The 19565-nt window shown below is 43.2% G+C and overlaps 1 protein-coding gene across 3 annotated transcripts in view; it reads left to right on the top strand.

Moving 5' to 3' along the window:
- CDH20 (cadherin 20) overlaps window positions 1–19565 on the top strand; it is a 281754-nt gene that overhangs the window by 256223 nt on the left and 5966 nt on the right. For 2 of the 3 annotated variants that reach the window (XM_033935020.1, XM_033935023.1), the window contains exons 8-10: window positions 1101–1237; window positions 10241–10362; window positions 13484–13601. In XM_033935020.1, the coding sequence (XP_033790911.1) occupies window positions 1101–1237; window positions 10241–10362; window positions 13484–13601 (377 nt within the window). The remainder of the gene's footprint in view (window positions 1–1100; window positions 1238–10240; window positions 10363–13483; window positions 13602–19565) is intronic. The other variant, XM_033935021.1, reaches the window with a different exon arrangement.

The raw sequence follows: 19565 nt of genomic DNA, 5'->3' as shown, positions 1-19565 counted from the left end.
ACCAGGAAACACCTTCATAAAACATAATTTCCTGCTGGATGACATTTTATGAAAGCATTTCCTATTGCCACTGAACAGGGATCTAATCTAATCTAATACACAATTTATTAATTGCACTATGCCAAAATGTTTCAAAGCGATTTACATCCAAAGAAGCCATAAAATCTATGGAAGAATACAAAAGCAATCGGTAATTGAAATATCATCATTTACTACCATGAATATTACACTAAATCATCTAAAAAAAATTTTTCAGTTTTTTTACAAAATACTTCAGTCCTTTTGCCTCTGGTCAACAATCAGCTGTGCCAGTGGCAGGGTAATGGTTGGTGCTAGACAGAACAACGGGCAGGGTGTGTGGAGCAATGGATGGACTTGGGGAGACTAGGTCAGACCCTAAATCTCCCACTGAATGAGTCAACTCCCTTGGCAGCTCTGTTTCTATATACTGGATTAGTTCAGTGCTTGAAGGCAGTAGCATAATAAGGGGGGTGCGGGGGAGTTAGACCGTCCCTGGTACCATCTTGGCGGGGGCACTGGTTCCTCTTCACCTCCCCCCCCCCCCCACTGCTCCTTCCCCCTCCTTCCCCGTTGTGCACACATCTTCAATTCACCCTCACCATACCTCTAGCTCTTCGCCGGCATAAACTTCAGCTCCAATCTGCTCCTCACACCAGCCTTGGCACTCCTCTCTGACATCACTTCTGGGTCCGGCGACTAGGAAGTTACGTCAGAAGGAGAACTGATGCTGGCGTGGGCAGCAAGTTAGAGATGCTTGCTGCTCGCACTGGGGAAACTAAACAGGTTTCGGGGAAGGAAAGGGGAGCGTGCACGGCGGGGGGGGGGGGAGGGGGCCACTGCTTGTAGGCAAGGTTTTGTGCAGAACCCATGAGAGATTCTACTGAGAGTTGCTGACTGCTTGATCTGTGATCACGTTCCAATGAAACCAAAGTGATTAGAATTTACTCTCTGGGGTCTGTGATTCCTGATCGCTTCAGGACACAATCTGAAGGAACACCCAGCCCACAAGGGACAGGAATTTGCTGCTGTGGTATCACCTTTGCTTCAAATAGCACAATGGTTTTCTGATTAACCTGTAGGTATTCAATTGATAGAAGCAGTGATCCTGGACGATTTTTTTATGTTGACATCACAACAGGAGCTCTGATGACCGCAAGGCCCCTGGACAGAGAAGATATCGCCTGGCACAACATTACTGTGCTAGCCATGGAAATGAGTAAGTGGGGTATTACATTACATTACATTACATTAATGACTTCTATTCCGCCTGTACCTTGCAGTTCTAAGCGGATTACAACAAAAAGATAACTGGACATTTCCAGGAATAGGAATACAATTAACGACGTAGGGCCTAATACATCTAAACGATAGCTGGACGTTCTAAACGATATGGGCAAAGAGGCACTGTAGATAATGAATATATAACTTGTGAATATATAACTTGTGTTTTGAGTTATTACTGGAAAGCTATGTACTATATTGAAGAATTATGTTACTTGAGATTTGCTTAGATGTTGTTCTGTTAAGAACATAAGAATTGTCACTGCTGGGACAGACCAGTGGATCATCGTGCCCAGCAGTCCGCTCACGCGGTGGCCCTTAGGTCTAAGACCAGTGCCCTAACTGAGACTAACCTTACCTGCGTACGTTCTGGTTCAGCAGGAACTTGTCTAAACTTTGTCTTGAATCCCTGGAGGGTGTTTTCCCCTATAACAGCTTCCGGAAGAGTGTTCCAGTTTTCTACCACTCTCTGGGTGTAGAAGAGCTTCCTTATGTTTGTACGGAATCTATCCCCTTTTAACTTTAGAGAGTGCCCTCTCATTCTCCCTACCTTGGAGAGGGTGAACAATCTGTCTTTATCTACTAAGTCTATTTCCTTCATTATCTTGAATGTTTCGATCATGTCCCCTCTCAGTCTCCTCTTTTCAAGGGAGAAGAGGCCCAGTTTCTCTAATCTCTCACTGTACGGCAACTCCTCCAGCCCCTTAACCATTTTAGTCGCACTTCTCTGGACCCTTTCGAGTAGTACTGAGTCCTTCTTCATGTATGGCGACCAGTGCTGGACACAGTATTCCAGGTGAGGGCGTACCATGACCCGGTACAGCGGCATGATAATCTTCTCCAATCTGTTCGTGATCCCCTTCTTAATCATTCCTAGCATTCTGTTTGCCCTTTTCGCCACTACTGCCCATTGCGTGGACAGCTTCATTGACTTGTTGACCAGTACTCCCAAATCTCTTTCCTGGGGGGATCTCTCCAAGTACTGCACCAGACATCCTGTATCCGTGTATAAGATTTTTGTTACCGACATGCATCACCGTACACTTATCCACGTTAAACCTCATTTGCCATGTCGCGGCCCATTTTTCGAGCGTGTTTATGTCACATTGCAGGTCTTCGCAGTCCTCCTGCGTCTTCACTACTCTGAATAACTTTGTATCGTCTGCAAATTTAATCACCTCACTCGTCATACCAATTTCCAGGTCGTTTATAAATATGTTGAAGAGTACGGGTCCAAGCACCGAACCCTGCGGCACTCTACTCATAATGCTTTTCCAGTCTGAGCATTGTCCATTTACCCCCACTCTCTGTTTCCTATCCAACAGCCAGTTTTTAATCCACGTGAGTATTCCATAGCTTGCAATTTTTCAAGCGGAACCTTGTCAAACACCTTCTGAAAATCCAGATATACAATATCGACCAGGTCACCCTTGTCTATCTACCTGTTTACTCCCTCAAAGAAGTGCAGCAAGTTCATCAAGCAAGATCTTCCTTTGCTGAAGCCGTGCTCGCTGGTTCTCATCAGATTGTGTCCGTCAAGGTGATCAAAGATGCGGTCCTTTATCAGCGTCTCTACCATCTTTCCCAGTACTGAGGTCAGACTCACTGGTCTGTAGTTTCCCAGATCTCCCCTTGAACCTTTCTTGAAGATCTGCATAACATTCGCCACTTTCCAGTCTTCCGGAATCCTTCCTGATTTGATTGACAGATTGGTTATTAGTTGAAGCAGTTCAGCTATAGCCCCTTTCAGTTCCTTGATTAGCCTCGGATGGATGCTTTCCCTACTTAAGGTATGTCTCTTTGAAATGTGTATTTTATGATGTATGGAAATTTTGTGAGCCGCCTTATAGAAAGGCGGATTAGAAGTGTTTTAAATACATAAATTGTTAGGTGGGCAATTTTCTAAGTGAACTTATGCTTTCCTGTTGCTGTCAGCCTCAGTGCTAACATGATGTTGCATATATAGTGGAAAATGATGATGTAAAGTACATACATTATTGCCATATCTACCATGATCATATTTTAATTTTTTTAATTAAATTTATTGTTTTGTTTCCAAACATGCCTCCTAAATACCAACCCCCTACTCTGTCTCTCTTCTGTGCAGCCAAAAGTCCATGTTATAAAGCTGGTGCATTTATGAAAGTATATCTTGTTTTTGGAGGCTAAAAGTTCACTTATCCCAAGTGACTAGTTCCTTCCTCTGAGGGTTCTCTGTCAGCTCTTCCTAATGCATTCTCTTCCTCCTCTTTCTCTACCTTCAGTCACAATCCCACAGAGCTGGCTTCTCCTTAGATTCTCAAGGATTGCATGGTATAAAAACAAACAAGCTATAAGTAACCTAGGTGTCGGCTGAATCCAATTTCTATTCCCCTGTAGGCTACCTTCTGAGCTGCCCAGCATGTTCCAGCAGTTTCCACAGACAAACACTGGCCCAATTATGATCACACTCTTCTATCAGTTATTGCTGTTTACAGGATGACTGCTTAAAGAGGTCGCACAAAATGACAGAGAATAGGAGATTTTTTTTTTTTAGCAGAAAGTTTAAAAAGGCAGAATGGCAGATAATTAGCTAGGAGATTTGTGTCAGTATTTCTTCTGCAGTATATTCAGTGCCTAGCTCTGAAACCTGTCTATTCTCCACATATCTCTGGGACTTTCATCATGTTTGATCCTTTATTATACTATCTGAAGTTATAAGGCGTGTGAGGACAAACTTAAAGATCTCAATATGTACAGTATACTTTGGAGGAAAGGCAGGAGAGGGGAGACATGAGAGAGGCATTTAAATACCTACATGGCATAAATGCACATGAATTGAGTCTCTCATTTGAAAGGAAGCTCTGGAATGAGAGGAATGAAATTAAGAGATGATAGGCTCAGGAGTAAACTAAGGAAATACTTTTTTACAGAAAGGGTGGTAGATGAGTGGAACAGTCTCCCGGAAGAAGTGGTGGAGACAGAGACTGTGTCCGAATTCAGGAAGGCGTGGGAAGGCACACGGGATATCTTAGAGAGAGGAAGAGACAATGGTTACTGTGGATGGGCCGACTGGATGGGCCATTTGGCCTTTATCTGCCATCACTGTCATATCCAATTCTCTGGTTACCCAGTCAAAGAAATTGATCAGATTTCTCTGACAAGACCTACCTCTAGTGAATCCATGTTGCCTCTGGTCCTGTAATCCATCAGATTCCAGAAACTTCACCATTCTCTGTTTTAAAAGTGTTTCCATTAATTTGCTTACCACAGAAGTCAGACTTACTGGCTTGTAATTCCCTACTTCTTCCTTACTTCCACTTTTCTGTACAGGGACCACATCCACCCTTCTCCAGTCCTCCGATACCACTCCCAACTCTAGAGGAGTATTAAGCCTCATCACTTTGTCTATCTTTAATTTAGCTAGCTCCTCATGAATACAACCCTCTGAAAATTGATCAGAGTCTACCACTACTCCATCCCTATTCGTGTTTTTGTCTGCATTCCTGCGCCCAGGGCTTCAGCCATGAACACAGAACAGAAATATTTGTTAAGCAATTCATCCTTTTCTTTATCAGCTTCTACATATTTCTCCCCTTCACTTTTGAGTTTCACAATGCCATTTTTGCACTTCTTCCTATCACTGATATATCTAAAAAAATGTCGTGTCTCCCCATTTTACCATGTCAGCTAGTTTTTCTTCCATTTATATCTTTGCTTTCCTGACTACTCGACCAGCCTCTCTTAACTTTTTCAGATATTTTTGCCTGTCTTCCTCTTTCTGTGATTTTTTTTTATAGTTTATGAAAACTAATTTCTTAGTCCTTACCTTTTCAGCTACTACTTTTGAGAACCAAAGCAGCCTTCTTTTCCTCTTCCTTTTACTTACTTGCCTCACAAAAAGGTGTATCGCCCTTACAATAACTCCTTTCAGTTTTTCCCACTGCATTTCTACTCCTTCCAGATGTTCCCATCCAGACAATTCCTTTACATAATCCCCCATCCAAACAAAGTTAGTTTTTATAAAGTCTAGAACCTTCACCTTTGAATGAGCCCTCTCTTTACTCATCTTAATATTAAACTGTACCATGCAGTGATCACTGGATGCCACATGATCACCCACTGTAACATCAGAAACACTTTTCACGTTTGTAAGCACTAAGGGCTAGATTTACTAACCTGCTTGATCATGCCTGATCCGTGGCCAATCCATGGCAGGCTGATGAATTCAGAGAGGGTCAGCATTCAAATGGGGGTGATTGGAGGAACGCCCCCCCACTGACCACACGGATCGGTGAGCGATCCAGTGAGTGATCCTGAAGCATTCGCAGACCATCTTCTTTGTCTGTAGATGGTCTGTGCATGCTTACAGAGCTGCAAGCTGCTTTTTTTTTCCTTTTTTAATACTTCGTGAGCCCGTGGTTTTAATCCGTGGGTTAAAACCATGGGCTCACACTGCAGGGGAAGGACAGGAGAGTCGGGGCAGCAAAAGGAGATTCAGGGCACAGGGCGGCAAGGAGCAAAACCGCTTTTGAAAAACCTTCAAATAGAAAAGTTTCACTCCCGTCTTACTCGGTTTCTTGATCTCCATTCCCCAAATAAACATCCTGCTCAAATGGTGATGTTGGAGACACAAAACAAGAACATACAGAAAATCCCATGCTTTTTTGTTACTGTGAGAAGATGGGGTGTTTTGGGGTTTTTTTGCAAACATACCCGAAGGGGTACACTGGAAACTAATTGCCGGTGTTTCCTGCTCACTCTGTCACCGCTGTTCATTTATTTCTCCTTTCCAATTCATTAAATCATTGGAGGGCTGTAGGAGCAAAGAGCAGAGAGCAGGAAAAGTCATGAGCGACCTTCGGCCAGCCCAGTGTTCCTTAAAAAGTTTAGTGAATTGCATCCTTCCTACTTTGCATGCTGTTTACTCTCATTTGCATGCGTGGATCAGAATCAGATCGGCCACAAGGTTAATGAATCAGTTCACAACCCGATTGGTACATGATCGGTAAGCATAGTGAATCTAGCCCTAAGACCAGTATGACTCCATCTCACGTGGGTTCCATTGCCAACTGCTGGAACAGTTCTCCTTGTAGAGAATCCAGGATCAAGTTTCAAGTTAAATATGGTTTTGATTAATCGCTTAATCATAATTCTAAGCGATGTACATAACACTAAAATTACAAAATTTAGGGAACAATACAACACATAACAAGAACTGAGTTTTGCATGACTAATGACAAACTTAACAAACCTATAGACACAGGGAAAGGAAGGGAAAAGGAACTACAAGTTATTTGATAGTAAGTAAGACATTCAAGGAAAATACATGAGGAAAGGAGAAGTCTGTATACTTAAGTGAAGCTATACAGTAAAGTTAAAATCAGGCCAGTAAACTGGCTTGCTAATTATCAAAGGCATCCTTAAAAAGGAAGCTTTTTAATTTGCTCTTAAATTTTTCCAAGTTGCTTTCTTCCCTCAAGTAAATAGAGAGCGAATTCCATCAGCCATGGGGCTGTGATAGAAAAAATAAATTGCCGTCTTGTATTAATAATTTTAAGAGAAGGAATCGTCAATAAGTGCTGTTCGTTCGATCTCAGTGTTCTATTTGAAGTATAGGGAATTAATCTATATATATAAAATCGGATGTATGTATGTATGTGCTGCGATCACGCAAAAACGGCTTGACCGATTTGAACGAAACTTGGTATGCAGATCCCTCACTACCCAGGATGATATGTTCTGGGGGTCTCACGGCCCACCTGCACACGTGGGCGGAGCTACAAACAGATAATCGGATTTCACCCATTCATGTCAATGGAAAAAATGTAAAGAGCTGCCAACGCAAAAACGGCTTGCCCGATTTGAACGAAACTTGGTATGCCGATCCCTCACTACCTGGGGTGATATGTTCTGGGGGTATCGCGGCCAACCTGCACACGTGGGCGGAGCTACAAACAGAAAATCAGATTTCACCCATTCATGTCAATGGAAAAAATGTAAAACCTGCCTCCGCAAAACCGGCTTGCCCGATTTGAACGAAACTTGGTATGCGGATCCCTCACTACCCGGGATGATATGTTCTGGGGGTCTCGCGGCCCAACTGCACACGTGGGCGGAGCTACAAACAGAACTTCAGATTTCACCCATTCAAGTCAATGGGAAAAATGTAAAAAGCTGCCATTCTCACAGTAATTCAAAAACGGCTTGACCGATTTGAACGAAACTTGGTATGCTGATCCCTCACTACCTGGGGTGATATGTTCTGGGGGTCTCGCGGCCCACAACTCTATGTTGCTTGCTCAATGGTGGGTTCACCCAAGATTTTATATGTTCTTGCTCCTGGAGGTGAAACTAAAAATGTTGTTTATAATCAAGTTTTGCGTTAGTTGTATTGTATTCATTTTGTCAAATATTTCACATTATAATTTGAATATATGTGTGTGTGTGTATGTATGTATGTTCCAGCATAACTCTTCAATGCATGGACATATTTCAACCAAACTTGACATACACATTACTTACTATCTGAGGACAAACACTGGGGGGGGGGGGAAGGGGGGGATATGTAAAAATGATTGAAAATGACAGATTTTATTATCTACCCCATAGTGTTTTCGGGCTCACACATGAATACTCAGCATAACTCTGAAACGCATGGAGAGATTTCAACCAAACTTTGTACACATAAGACTTACTATCTGGGAAAAAATATTGTGCAGGTGGGACGGGGTAAAATACTGTGTGGGTGGGAAGGGGGTGATATGTTAAAATTATCAAAAGCGACAGATATTTATGTCCAACCCATAGTTTTCGGGCTCGCATAGATAAATACCGACACTCCCGATGCCGTTTAAGTCTAAGTTCAGCCCCATAGAGAGGGACATTCCTTTGGGACATGTGGAGGGTAGGGGGTTGGGACATGGGGGTGGGGCATATGGGACATGTGGGGGGGGGGTAACGTGGGGGTGGGACATGTGGGACATAGGGGGGTGGGACATGTAGGGGGTTGGACATTTTGGGATAAATAAATATCTGGGCAACGCCGGGTAATCAGCTAGTAGTTTATAAATGAAAGCAGGAGTTTTATAAAGTAAGGATTTGAATGTAAGCAAACATAATTTATATGTTATCCGGTAAGCTACCGGAAGCCAGTGTGCTTTCTTAAGGAGAGGTGTTACGTGATCAAACTTCCTGGCTTTTGATATAAGTTTAATAGAGGCATTTTGAATAATCTGTAAACGTTTGATTTCATTTTGAGCAATTCCTTTAAATAGAGCATTGCAGTAATCAATTTTAGAAATCACCAAACAATGGATTAGAATGTTAAGTGATTTTGAACAAAGAAATTGTGAAACCGAACGAATTTAGCGAAGTCTGAAAAAAGTTGATTTAATAATGCTACTGATATGGTCGTGGTAGGTTAATTTATAATCAAAAATAACCCCTAGAATCTTAATATGGCTTACTTAACTGTAAGGTAGAACCCATGATGGAAATGGGAAAATTAAGTTTATAGCTGTCTTTCCAAGGGAAAAGCATCACATTTGATTTGTTAACATTAAGCGCTAATCTATTAGTGTCCAGCCATTGGTGTATTTGATCTCTCTACTTCTAGAAGACCCCACAATAGGGATACCCCAATAAATATTCAGCATGTAAAAATCACCTATTAGTAAATCTTTCCCTTTTATATAGATATATTCTGAATGTCTACTATTAAATCTTTGTCTACTTCTTCCATTTGTGAAGGAGGCCTATATATCACATCAATGTAAATATATTTACCATTCTCTCTTTACAAATTGATCCACAATGCCTCTTCCTTGCCTTGCAGATCCTGCAATTGTGTGACTTTAATAATATCTTTAACATATAATGCTACTCCCCCCTCCTTTTCTTCCTACCCTGTTTTTCCTGAACAGATTATAGCCCAGTATAACTACATCCCAGTCAAGGTTCTCCCATGTCTCCTTGATCACCACTATAATCAACTCATCTTCTTTCATCACTGCTTCTAGATCCAGAATCTTGTTTCCCATACTTCGAGCATTAGTATATACTGCTTTCTAGACACTGCCCCCTATTCCCATAGGGGTGAGGTATTCAGTGATTTACTTACCTGAGGGCTTATTCTCACCCAGGAGCTTTGATCACCCTGCCCCATCACTTCTCATTTAAAACCCTCTTCAATAGCTTAGCCCGCCTGCCATCAAAGACACTTCTTCCCTTCTTTGATAGATGTATACCAACCCTGCTCTTGGAAAATCATCCCATTGTCCAAGAAGCCAAAACACTCTCGACAACACCATCCATGTAGCCACACATTCATCTCCAGGATGCATGCTTCTCTGACCTGGCCCTTACCCTCGACAGGGAAGATGGATGAGAATGCCACCTGCGCACCTGACTGCTTTACCTTCTCTCCCAAAGCCACAGAGTCACTTTTGATACATTTGCAAGGGTTCCAGGCAGTATCATTAGTGCCAACATTGATGAGCAGCATCAGATAATAGTCATCAGGCTTGATGAGTTTGGCAATCTCTCCATAACGTCTTGGATTTTGGCACCAGGCAGACAGCATACCTCATGGGGCATTATGTCTGCAAATGGACGCTTTTGTACTCCTCAGAAGGGAATCGCCAACCACCACTACCTTACTTCTCCTAGTGGTCATGGATCCAGCAATTTGGGGAATTTCATGCTTTGTTCCTTCCTCTCCCCTGCGATGCTCTCATCTCCTCCACTGCCAGGGCAACATACTGGTTCTTCAGTTCCAGGGCGGCGGGAATCACAGTACCAATCTTGCAGGGTTCCAGCTGTCTTCCCTCAACACAGCCTCTTCTTCCCCACTTCAGGAAATCTTTGCTGCCTCATGAACCATTTCATTGATGTACCTCTCATTCTCACAGATGCTTCTAATGTTGTCTTGTGATAGATTTTTTTTTTCTACTTTTAGATAATCCCATCCAGATAGAAAGCGTTGCTATCACAGTGAAAATCCTGGATGTCAATGACAATGCTCCAAAGTTTGACAAATTCTATGAAGCTCATGTCTGTGAAAATGCAAAAGCTGGACAGGTAACATTTTTCAGTCGTATATAAATCAAGATTACCTTTCACCTGTCTTCCATTTTTACTATCTTCATTGGTAAACTTAGCTTTTAGTGACAAAAGTGTATCATTAAATGAAAGCTGTAAAAAAGAAGGTGCTGCCTATCTTTCCCATACCCTAACTCTGTTTGCTGGAAGATGCTTTTCCATTCATTAATTCCAAGGTAGGACAAATGAACCGGAGGGGACTATTCACGGGGATTTGTCAGAGTACAATTATGATATTCCCCCTACTGGGAATACGAACAGGAGAATCTGCTTTCACAACCGTGAATAGCAAAAAACAACAACAAAGGTGACCAATGGTGTTCAGTCTCTTTTTATTGTGATTGACTCAACATGATCATGTTTCGGCCTGCCTCAGGAGTCCTGTAGTTAATTTGTGATAGACAAAAATCACAATGCTCTTTTACTCATCATGGAAAGTACTACTCCGTATAAAACCTGCATATGTGGCTGAACTGCTGGCTTGAAGAACCAACGTGTGCTGCTGTCCGTGCCAAAATGGGACATGTAAGCATGTAAATAATGACAGGAAACGCATATCAACACAAAGTTCCAAAAATTCAGAATTCTCTCTTATTGTTCCCTGATGTATTTTCATTATAGATAGACTGCAAATCTCCAGATTCTAAGCCACTTAGGCCACACAGGAGAAGTAAAGAAAGATTTGTTTGCAAAGACAGAGTGCAAAAAGAAAGCGTAAAGAAAAGTACAGCTGTAGGACAAGTTCCTATTGCAAACATTTTGGATAGAAGTCGGATGGAAAAATATACTCTCCCTACTAGCAAAAGCCACCTCTAACCCAGCTGGTAGTGAGTACTTAAATTACAGGTGGTAGATTATAGGACCATGTTCTGTTAGTATCGGGTCGTACTTAGGCAGCTGGAACAGCAGGTGGAAGGCAGTGGTAAACATAGAAACAGAGTATGACAGCAGAAAAGGGCCTTCGGCCCAACAAGTCTGCCAACTCGAATAACCCACCTCCTAAGCACTTCCTCGAAGTGAACCCACATGTTTATCCCATTTATTCTTAAAATCGAGCACGCTGTTGGCCTCTACTACCTGAATTGGAAGATTATTCCATCGATCAACCACCCTTTCGGTGAAGAAATACTTCCTAGTGTCACCATGAAATCTCCCACCCCTGATTTTTAGCAGATGCCCTCTTGTCGCCGTAGGTCCTGTTAGGAAAAAAATGTCTTCTTCCACTTCAATACGGCCAGTAACATATTTGAACGTCTCTATCAAATATGTTACTGGTAGTCGTCTGTCGTTGTCACCTCAGTGCTTGTCATGGTCATTGCGACTTTCAGGTACTGATGTCGGTGTATGAGTACTTGTGCCTTTGCAGGTGCATCTTACACATGATTTCTTATCGGAAGTGGCACAATCAATCACAGGGACAATCAAAATTATTAAGTGCTGTTATTTCCATTAGATGTATATGGACACATTTACGATGTTCGAATATGAAGTGCAAGTATATTTCAAAATAACTTTATACCAATAATCAATGAATAAGAATACAATATTTATATGATATTTTTGATTGAAATATTTGAGGGAAGGGTGGGTGGGGAGGGAATAAATTTATGTATTTACGATGACAATAGAAAGAAATTCAAGTGATGTGTAAAAGTTTTAAATGATGTAATATTGTGTACATAAGAACATAAGACTTGCCTCTGTCGGGTCAGACCGGAGATCCATCGTGCCCGGCAGTCTGCTCACGTGGCGGCCCCTCAGGTCCAGGACCTGATAGTGCTCCTACCCTAAAACTCACATACGCTTTTCGCTTTTGTCCTGTAGAGTAACCTTCTGTCTATACCCTGCAATCCCCTTCGCTTCCAGGAAGTCATCCAGTCCCTTTTACTTGTAAGATGAAAAAATGAATAAAGAATTTTGAAAAAAAAAAGTATATTTCAAAAGATCACAGTGAAGACTCACAGAATACTAGCATAAAGGATTAGCATTTAATTTATTGAGATCTACGAAAGGTTTGCAGTAAAGAAACTAATATTCAATACATGATTGGTTGAAATATATGTAGAGGTTGAAGCAGAACTTATAGGAGGTGGGGTTTTTTTTGTTTGTTTTTTTACCTGCGATTGAACTCCCAACACTAGAGGAGCATTAAAAAGGTCAGTCAGCGGAGCCACCAGAACTTCCCTAAGTTTCTTCAGCACCCTCGGATGTACACCATCCAGCCCCATCACTTTGTCTATTTTTTTAAACTGCCCACATCGGTACGAAATCAGGGTACACTTTAATCTGTGGGCTTTGTACCATTTGTCAAAGCAGAGTTTGGCTAGCTCTTGGGAGGAGTTGTGAGATACAGACCTAGGCCTTAAAATGTAGCAGAGCCATTGGCTCTTGCCTCAAAGCAGGGATAAATGTCTGCACCCCACCCCACCCCCTTTCTGGTGGAGTAGCTTTAGAAAAGCACATAGCTTTTATTGTAGAGTAAGTGCAACTTATGTGCCTGGGTGCCTTGACCATCAACTATATGCCCCTTGTTATAAAATTACCCTCAAGGAATCCTAAACAAGTAAAGAACATAGATGTAGATACAACACCTATGAGTGTATTTGTGTACCTTTATATCTAATCTAAACCTTAGGTTTGTATACCGCATCATCTCTACATTCGTAAAGCTTGACACGGTTAACAAGAGTTAGGGTAGAAAAGAACTCCAGTGGAGGGAAGAGGCAAAATGAAGAGAAAATTTAGAGGACTAGATTAACCAGAGAGGGAGGAGGAGTTACATTTTTGAGAATAACCTATTTTATTCCTTGGGATCTTGCCAGCTACTTGTGACAGCCTACCCTAAAGTTCATGCGCAAAGTTCCATCTTCTCTGAAGCAATGTAACTTTGAGCATCTGTGTGCATCTAAATTCCGATCTGATCCCTACATCGATCATTATCTGAGCTTGTGAATGCTTATACTTATTGGAGTAGATTTAAGAAAGAACACCAAAAGTTATGCGCTAAAAAACAGAGCACTAAGCAAGCATTTGATAATAGCAGTTTTGCACCCATTGCTGTCAGCATTGTTACTAATCCGTGCATTTCTTCTGTCTTTAGCTGATTGACACAGTGAGTGCTGTAGACCAGGACGACCCACCAGAGGGTCAGCACTTCTACTATAGCCTGGCTCCTGAGGCAGAAAACAACCCAAACTTCACTCTAAGGGACAATCAAGGTAACGAGAATAGAGTCAGTTTGTTCGCTTCACTGCTGGCTATTGCGTTCTATGTCCCTAAAAGACTTGATTTGGTAAGTTTTGTGAAAATGCAGTTGAAAACTTTGGATGTCCTTGGACAAGGCTGATATGGAGGAGCATTTTCAATATGACGCCTAAATCCAAGTTTAGATGTTTTGCGGAACACGCACAAAAATCCAGTACCAAATATGCCCATTTTCAAAACTGCAAAATGTTTCTTGTTTTTTTCAAAAATGGATGTGTTTGTGATCAGTATGTCTATCTTTTTGAACCATTAAAAAAAAATATATATATATATATATATACATACAGTGGTACCTCGGTTTACGAGTGCACCGGTTTGCAAGTGTTTTGCAAGACGAGCAAAACATTTGCAAACTTGGTGCCTCGTAAACCGTACATGCCTCGCTGTACGAGTGCCCCCTCCCCCCCCGCGATCCGGCATCCCCCCAGCGATCCGGCATCCCACCCCCGCTCTCGTCTGCCTCCCCCCCGAGTAGGGCAATGACATCCCTTACCCCCACTGGGCACCAATGCCTGTGCCTGAAGATCCTTCCTCTTCTGGCGCGGCCTGGGCTGGGCGGTGCGTCGGAGATCCTCCCTTCCCCCCCTTGAGGAATCCCCGCGATCCGGCTTCTCCCCTGCGAACTGACATCCTCCCCCCGCTCGCGTTGCCCCCCCTCCACCGCGATCCTACTTCCCCCCCCCCCCCGAGCACGTCAATGACACTAATTTTACCCCGTCTTGGCACCAGTGCCGGTACCCGAAGATCCTCCCTCTTCTGGCGCGGCCTGGGCTGGGCGGTGCGTCCGAGATCCTCCCTCTTCTGGTCTGGGCTGGGCTGGACTGGCTTTGAGCATGCGCAAATGCTCAAAGACAGACCAGCCCAGACCAGACGTACCTCGGAATCCGAACACCCCAGAACTTGAACAACTTGGAATCCGAACTAAAAATTCAAGCAAATTTTGTCCCAGAATCTGAACTCTGCTTTGGAATCCGTATGCCCTGAACCGACCCCGGGAACCGGTAGTATTTCTCCTCCCGAGGCCACCGGCGCTACCCCCTCCCTTCGCGAGGGATGCTGCTGCAGCTGCTGTACAGGGAAGTGGGGGGGAGGGAAATGCTGTTTCTGCTGCACAGAAAAATGGAGGGGGAGGGAATGCTGCTGCTGCGGCTGCTGCACAGGGAAGTGTGGGGGGATCAAAATGCTGCTGCTGCACAGGGAAGTGGAGTGGGGGAAATGCTGCACAGGGAAATGGAGGGGGGAGAGAAATGCTGCTGCATAGGGGGCAGGGAGAGAGACAGATAGAAAGAAAGACAGACAGCAGGAGGGAGGGAGACAGAAAGAAAAGAAGAAAAAAAAAGTACAAGTTTTCCACTTTTTTTGGAGCTTTTTGCATTAGTCTTTCATTACTAAAATAGTAGTCCTTTTAAAGACTCACTGAAGGCTTGACAAGGATGTTTTTTAAAGAAATAAAAGAACAGAGAGAAAAAAAAACCCTATCCTTCCCAACCCGAGTACTAAATACAATATATAACTTCAGGAGAGCATAGTCCCGTGCTGTTCGCACAACTGCCAATCAGTGCTGCCGCCAGACTGGTCCGTTCACCGGTCCAAGGAGTCTCTAGTGTCCAGCCCACACAATCGGGACACCACCTTCCTGAGAAGTACAATTTAGTAACAAAGGCCTGCTTCTCCTCCTCAGCCTACCTGAAAGCTCAGGAAGTCACATCTCGCGCTCTCTATTTACTGCTCCAGCAGCAGCAGGACCTTCATTCCTTTTAGCCAGGTCTGTGGAAGGAGCGGAAGATCTCCTTGCTCTTAAACAGCCCGAGGAAGACCAGAAAAAGAGCGGCGGTAACTTTCCGTGCAGCACGCAACAGCTGCCTTCGAACAGCGCAGTTGGCGGACTCACCACCTGGCTCCCACTTTGCACACCTCCCTTTCAAGGTGTGTGCCTCTGGCTCTCCAGTAGTCTTCTTTGACACAAAATTACCCATCAGCCACCACGCCAGGTTCATGCGAATTCCCCTTTAGCAGCCCCGGCACTGCCTGGAAATGTTAGCCTGTCCTTGTGTTAGCCATAGATATGATCAGTGCTTGGTCAGTTTAATTTATTTTTAACATTTCTATTCCATTTATAACCCTAAGCGGATTACAATTTAAGTAAATCACATTGTCTTAACTTCCCTCTCTGTTCCAAACAGGCTCACATTCTAAGCTAAAGTGCCTAGGGAAATAGAGAAAATAAAAAAAAATTACAAATATATACATATCCAGCAAAAATAAAGATAAAAGGAAATAAAACAGGAAGGCAATAAAATTAGATAGAACTCAACAAATATGAAAAAAACCAACTAAAATTAAACAAGATGTGGAGCCTGATTTGTTTTGTATCACAAATCATGATTAGTTGATACTGATTCAGTTCTTTATTGTACAATTATGATACCCCACCCCATTCTACCTTGGATCAACTTGGCTATCCCATTTCTCTGTGCTGACAGATTTGAATACCATAAATGCATTTGAAATCTGGCATACCTCTCTAAAAGAATCATTACGAATATAAGCATTACCATGCTGGGATAGACCCAATGATCCATCAATCCTGTTTCCAACATTGGCTAATCCAGGTCCCAAGTACCTGGCAAGATCCCAAAAGAGTAACATATGATCTTTTCTACAGCAGAATCTGGACACCCAGGTTCCACCATAGAATACTAACGTAACCAAGCATCGGTGTACATAACTTTACTCACACACAGTTACATCAGTGAAAGTGAAAATGCAGGTGCCTAATTACAGCAGGGATGTGCATGTAACTGGGATTCAGGCCCGTGTCCTGCCCATATTCCTCCCCTGTGCACACACCCTCTGCAGATACACACCAGGCGAGTTAAGTGGGTAATTGCAGAATAGCACTAGGGGCTATGCTGTCACTTTCACGAGTAATTGTACACTTAAGTGCATTAGTGCTAGTTCTATAGACATTTATATAATAATAATAAAGCTTTATGTATATCCCGTCATACCTTTTCAGTTCAAGACGTTATACAATAGCGGAAAAGTACAAAGTGGATAATGAACCTTTTCGGTTCTAGACAGTATAGAATATACAATAGTGGAAACAGTAGTGGATAGTTACAAAGTGGGATTGTGGGGACAGTTATCAATACAAGTAAGGGGGTAGGGGGAAGAGGGAAAGAGAGGGGGAGGTGGAAGTAGAGGGGGGAAGGGGAAGAGAAACGGGAAGAGAGAGGCAGAGGGGCTTTTAGAATGGGTCAGGGCTTGGAGGATCAGACGAACTTATCGAATAAATGGGTTTTCAGTGCACAGGACATGTAAATGTGAGCACTTAAATAACAGAATAGCCCCCTAGATGAATAAATGGCACACACACATAGAAAGTACAACTTGAAATATCAGTTTATTTATTTATTTGGATTTATATCCCGTCTTCCCAGAAGAGCTCAGAACGGGTTACAAGATTACATATATAAGTAGGGTTACCAGATTTTCCGGAACTAAAATCCGGACCCATGGCCCCTCCCCCAGGCTCACCCAGTTCTGCCCAAGTCATGCCCCATTCCGCCCCCTTGCCCCACCACAGCCCCGCCCCCTCAACCTGTTCACTTATCGGGAGGGCATCTGCGCATGCGCTGGTGTGACATGATGATGTCACATGCATGCACGCATGCCGGTGACATCACCACATTGCATCCGCGCAATGTATAGATGTTATCCCGACGTCAATAAAGTGCAGGGTTTTGAAAAACTGTCCGGGAAAATCTGGATGTCTGGTAACCCTAATAATAAGACATAACAGGGTATTCATCATAAAGTAGAACAGGGTATAGAAATGTAGAGCATGATAGCACATTTTAGGTCATGACATGATAGGACAATACATAGGGGAGCATGACAGAATTCAAAAAGCAAGGCAATAGATATGACAGGACAAGACCTCATACAGCACGGGGTGGTGATGTTATGAGTTTGTACAGGGCAGGGTTTATTTAGACCTTCGGGTCTGGTGCTGGTCACCTATGAACACCTGCTTGGGGCTTTTGGTCATTCGTAGGGATTATTGAGCCCGTACTGAAATTCCCTTATCTAATTATAAAAAGAAATTTTTTTTTTTAGGTTCAAACAATTTTTATTGATGCAAACAACTTCAAATACAATGCCCAGGCACCCCAAGGTGCTCAAGACAAACAAATATGCATCACTTTAATAGTATATTCAAGTATTCACTTGTACAGAAAGTAGGTTAGTGAAATATAACTTATAACCAATATGAATCACGATAAACATAAAGAAAATTCTTTCAATTAACCCAACTCAAGTCCTCAAAAAAGAGATCCATGATTACGTTAAGCGAGAAAAAAAGAAGAAAAATTATTATAGAAATTAGACAAATTACAGACAGAACTGAGATATAAGAACAGCTTATATAAACTATTGAGCTATTGTTGATTCCTCTTTATCCTGTCGAGACAAAGCCAGAAAAGCAGTTAACTGATGAGGTTAAAAAAAAACATATTTAACTGAACGGTAGCAAATGATACACTTGCAAGGATATCTGAAGTAAAACGTCGCACCCAGTGAAGTGACTCCAGGTTTCAAAAGTAGAAATTCTCTATGACGCTTTGAGTTTCTCTAGAAAAATCAGGAAACATTTGTACTTTACATCCAAGAAACTCTCTCTGTTTATTTTTGAAGAAAAGTCTCAATAACCATTCTGCGATGCACCGGGAAGAGGTCTAAGGCCCTGATTGGCTCAGATGCCTAAGTCCCCTACCATAGGAGGGGCCTTAGGCACCTGGGCCAACCGGAGTCTTAGGCCTCCTTCCTAGTGCATCCTGGGATGCACTGGGAGTGGCCTAAGACTCCAATTGGCGAGATATCTAAAGCCCCTTCCATGGGATACACTGGAAAGGAGGCCTAAGACTTCAGTTGGCCCAGATGCCTAAGACATCTGAGCCAATCAGGGCCTTAGGCCTCTCCTCGGTGTATCCCAGAATGCACCGGGAAGGCCCGCCATTTTGCAGTGATCATCCCTCTTGCCGGCCATCAGGTAAAGGTATGGGGGGCATTCGGGTGTGTTCGGGAGATGTCAGGGAGTTGTCTGGGTGGAGTCGGGGAGTTTTTGGTAGGGTTCGGGGAATGATAGGGCCAGCAGCAGGAGGGAGTGGGCATCCCTGCTACTGAGGGATGCCTTGAGGGGTAGCGGCAGGAGGGAGTGGACATCCCTCCTACAGTGGACTGTGTTGGGAGGGTTCGCTATTACGGCAGGAAGAATTGGGCACTCTTCCTGTCACAGACATTTTTTGGGGGGGGAGGACTTCGGGGTTTCCAGAAGGAGGGAGTGGGCATTCCTCAAGCTGGCTAACTTCGCAGGGGGAATGGGTTCCCTGCTGCCGCTAAACTGATCGCAGCATTTGCTGGCCTAAATTTCAGGTGCCTATCGCAGCCCTAGGGAGATGTCTAGGGCCACCTAAGCTCACCTAAGGCCACTTCAGGGTGAAACCACACCCACACCTAGCCTTGGGGAAGCTTAAGCGACTCTGGCCTCACGAAAACTCATACAATGTAGGGGAGTTGTTTTTTTTAAAAAAATGTGCATCCCGATTGGCTGGTTAGACAGCGGTAGGATGCCTACTGCTGCCTACAATTGGGGCACCATTTATAGAATTTGGCCCTTTATGTTAGCTTTGGCATTTGTGCACACTAACCAATTACACACCGAATCACTTATAAAACTATTCTGCTCACATTCAAAATCAGACTTTTTCACCTGCCCTCATACCTAGACAATCTCCTCATTCCACAACGCTCAGTACGCCTCCTTCGGTCAGCAGATCAGAAACTCTTATCAATCCCTTCTTTAAAAGATTGCTTCTACACCAGGAAAACAAACTTTGCAGTCATAGCTCCCA

The sequence above is a fragment of the Geotrypetes seraphini genome, chromosome 2 (genome assembly GCF_902459505.1).
Source record: "Geotrypetes seraphini chromosome 2, aGeoSer1.1, whole genome shotgun sequence".
In the NCBI taxonomy this organism is placed as follows: Eukaryota; Metazoa; Chordata; class Amphibia; order Gymnophiona; family Dermophiidae; genus Geotrypetes; species Geotrypetes seraphini.
This window is presented reverse-complemented; position numbering and strand designations above follow the sequence as displayed.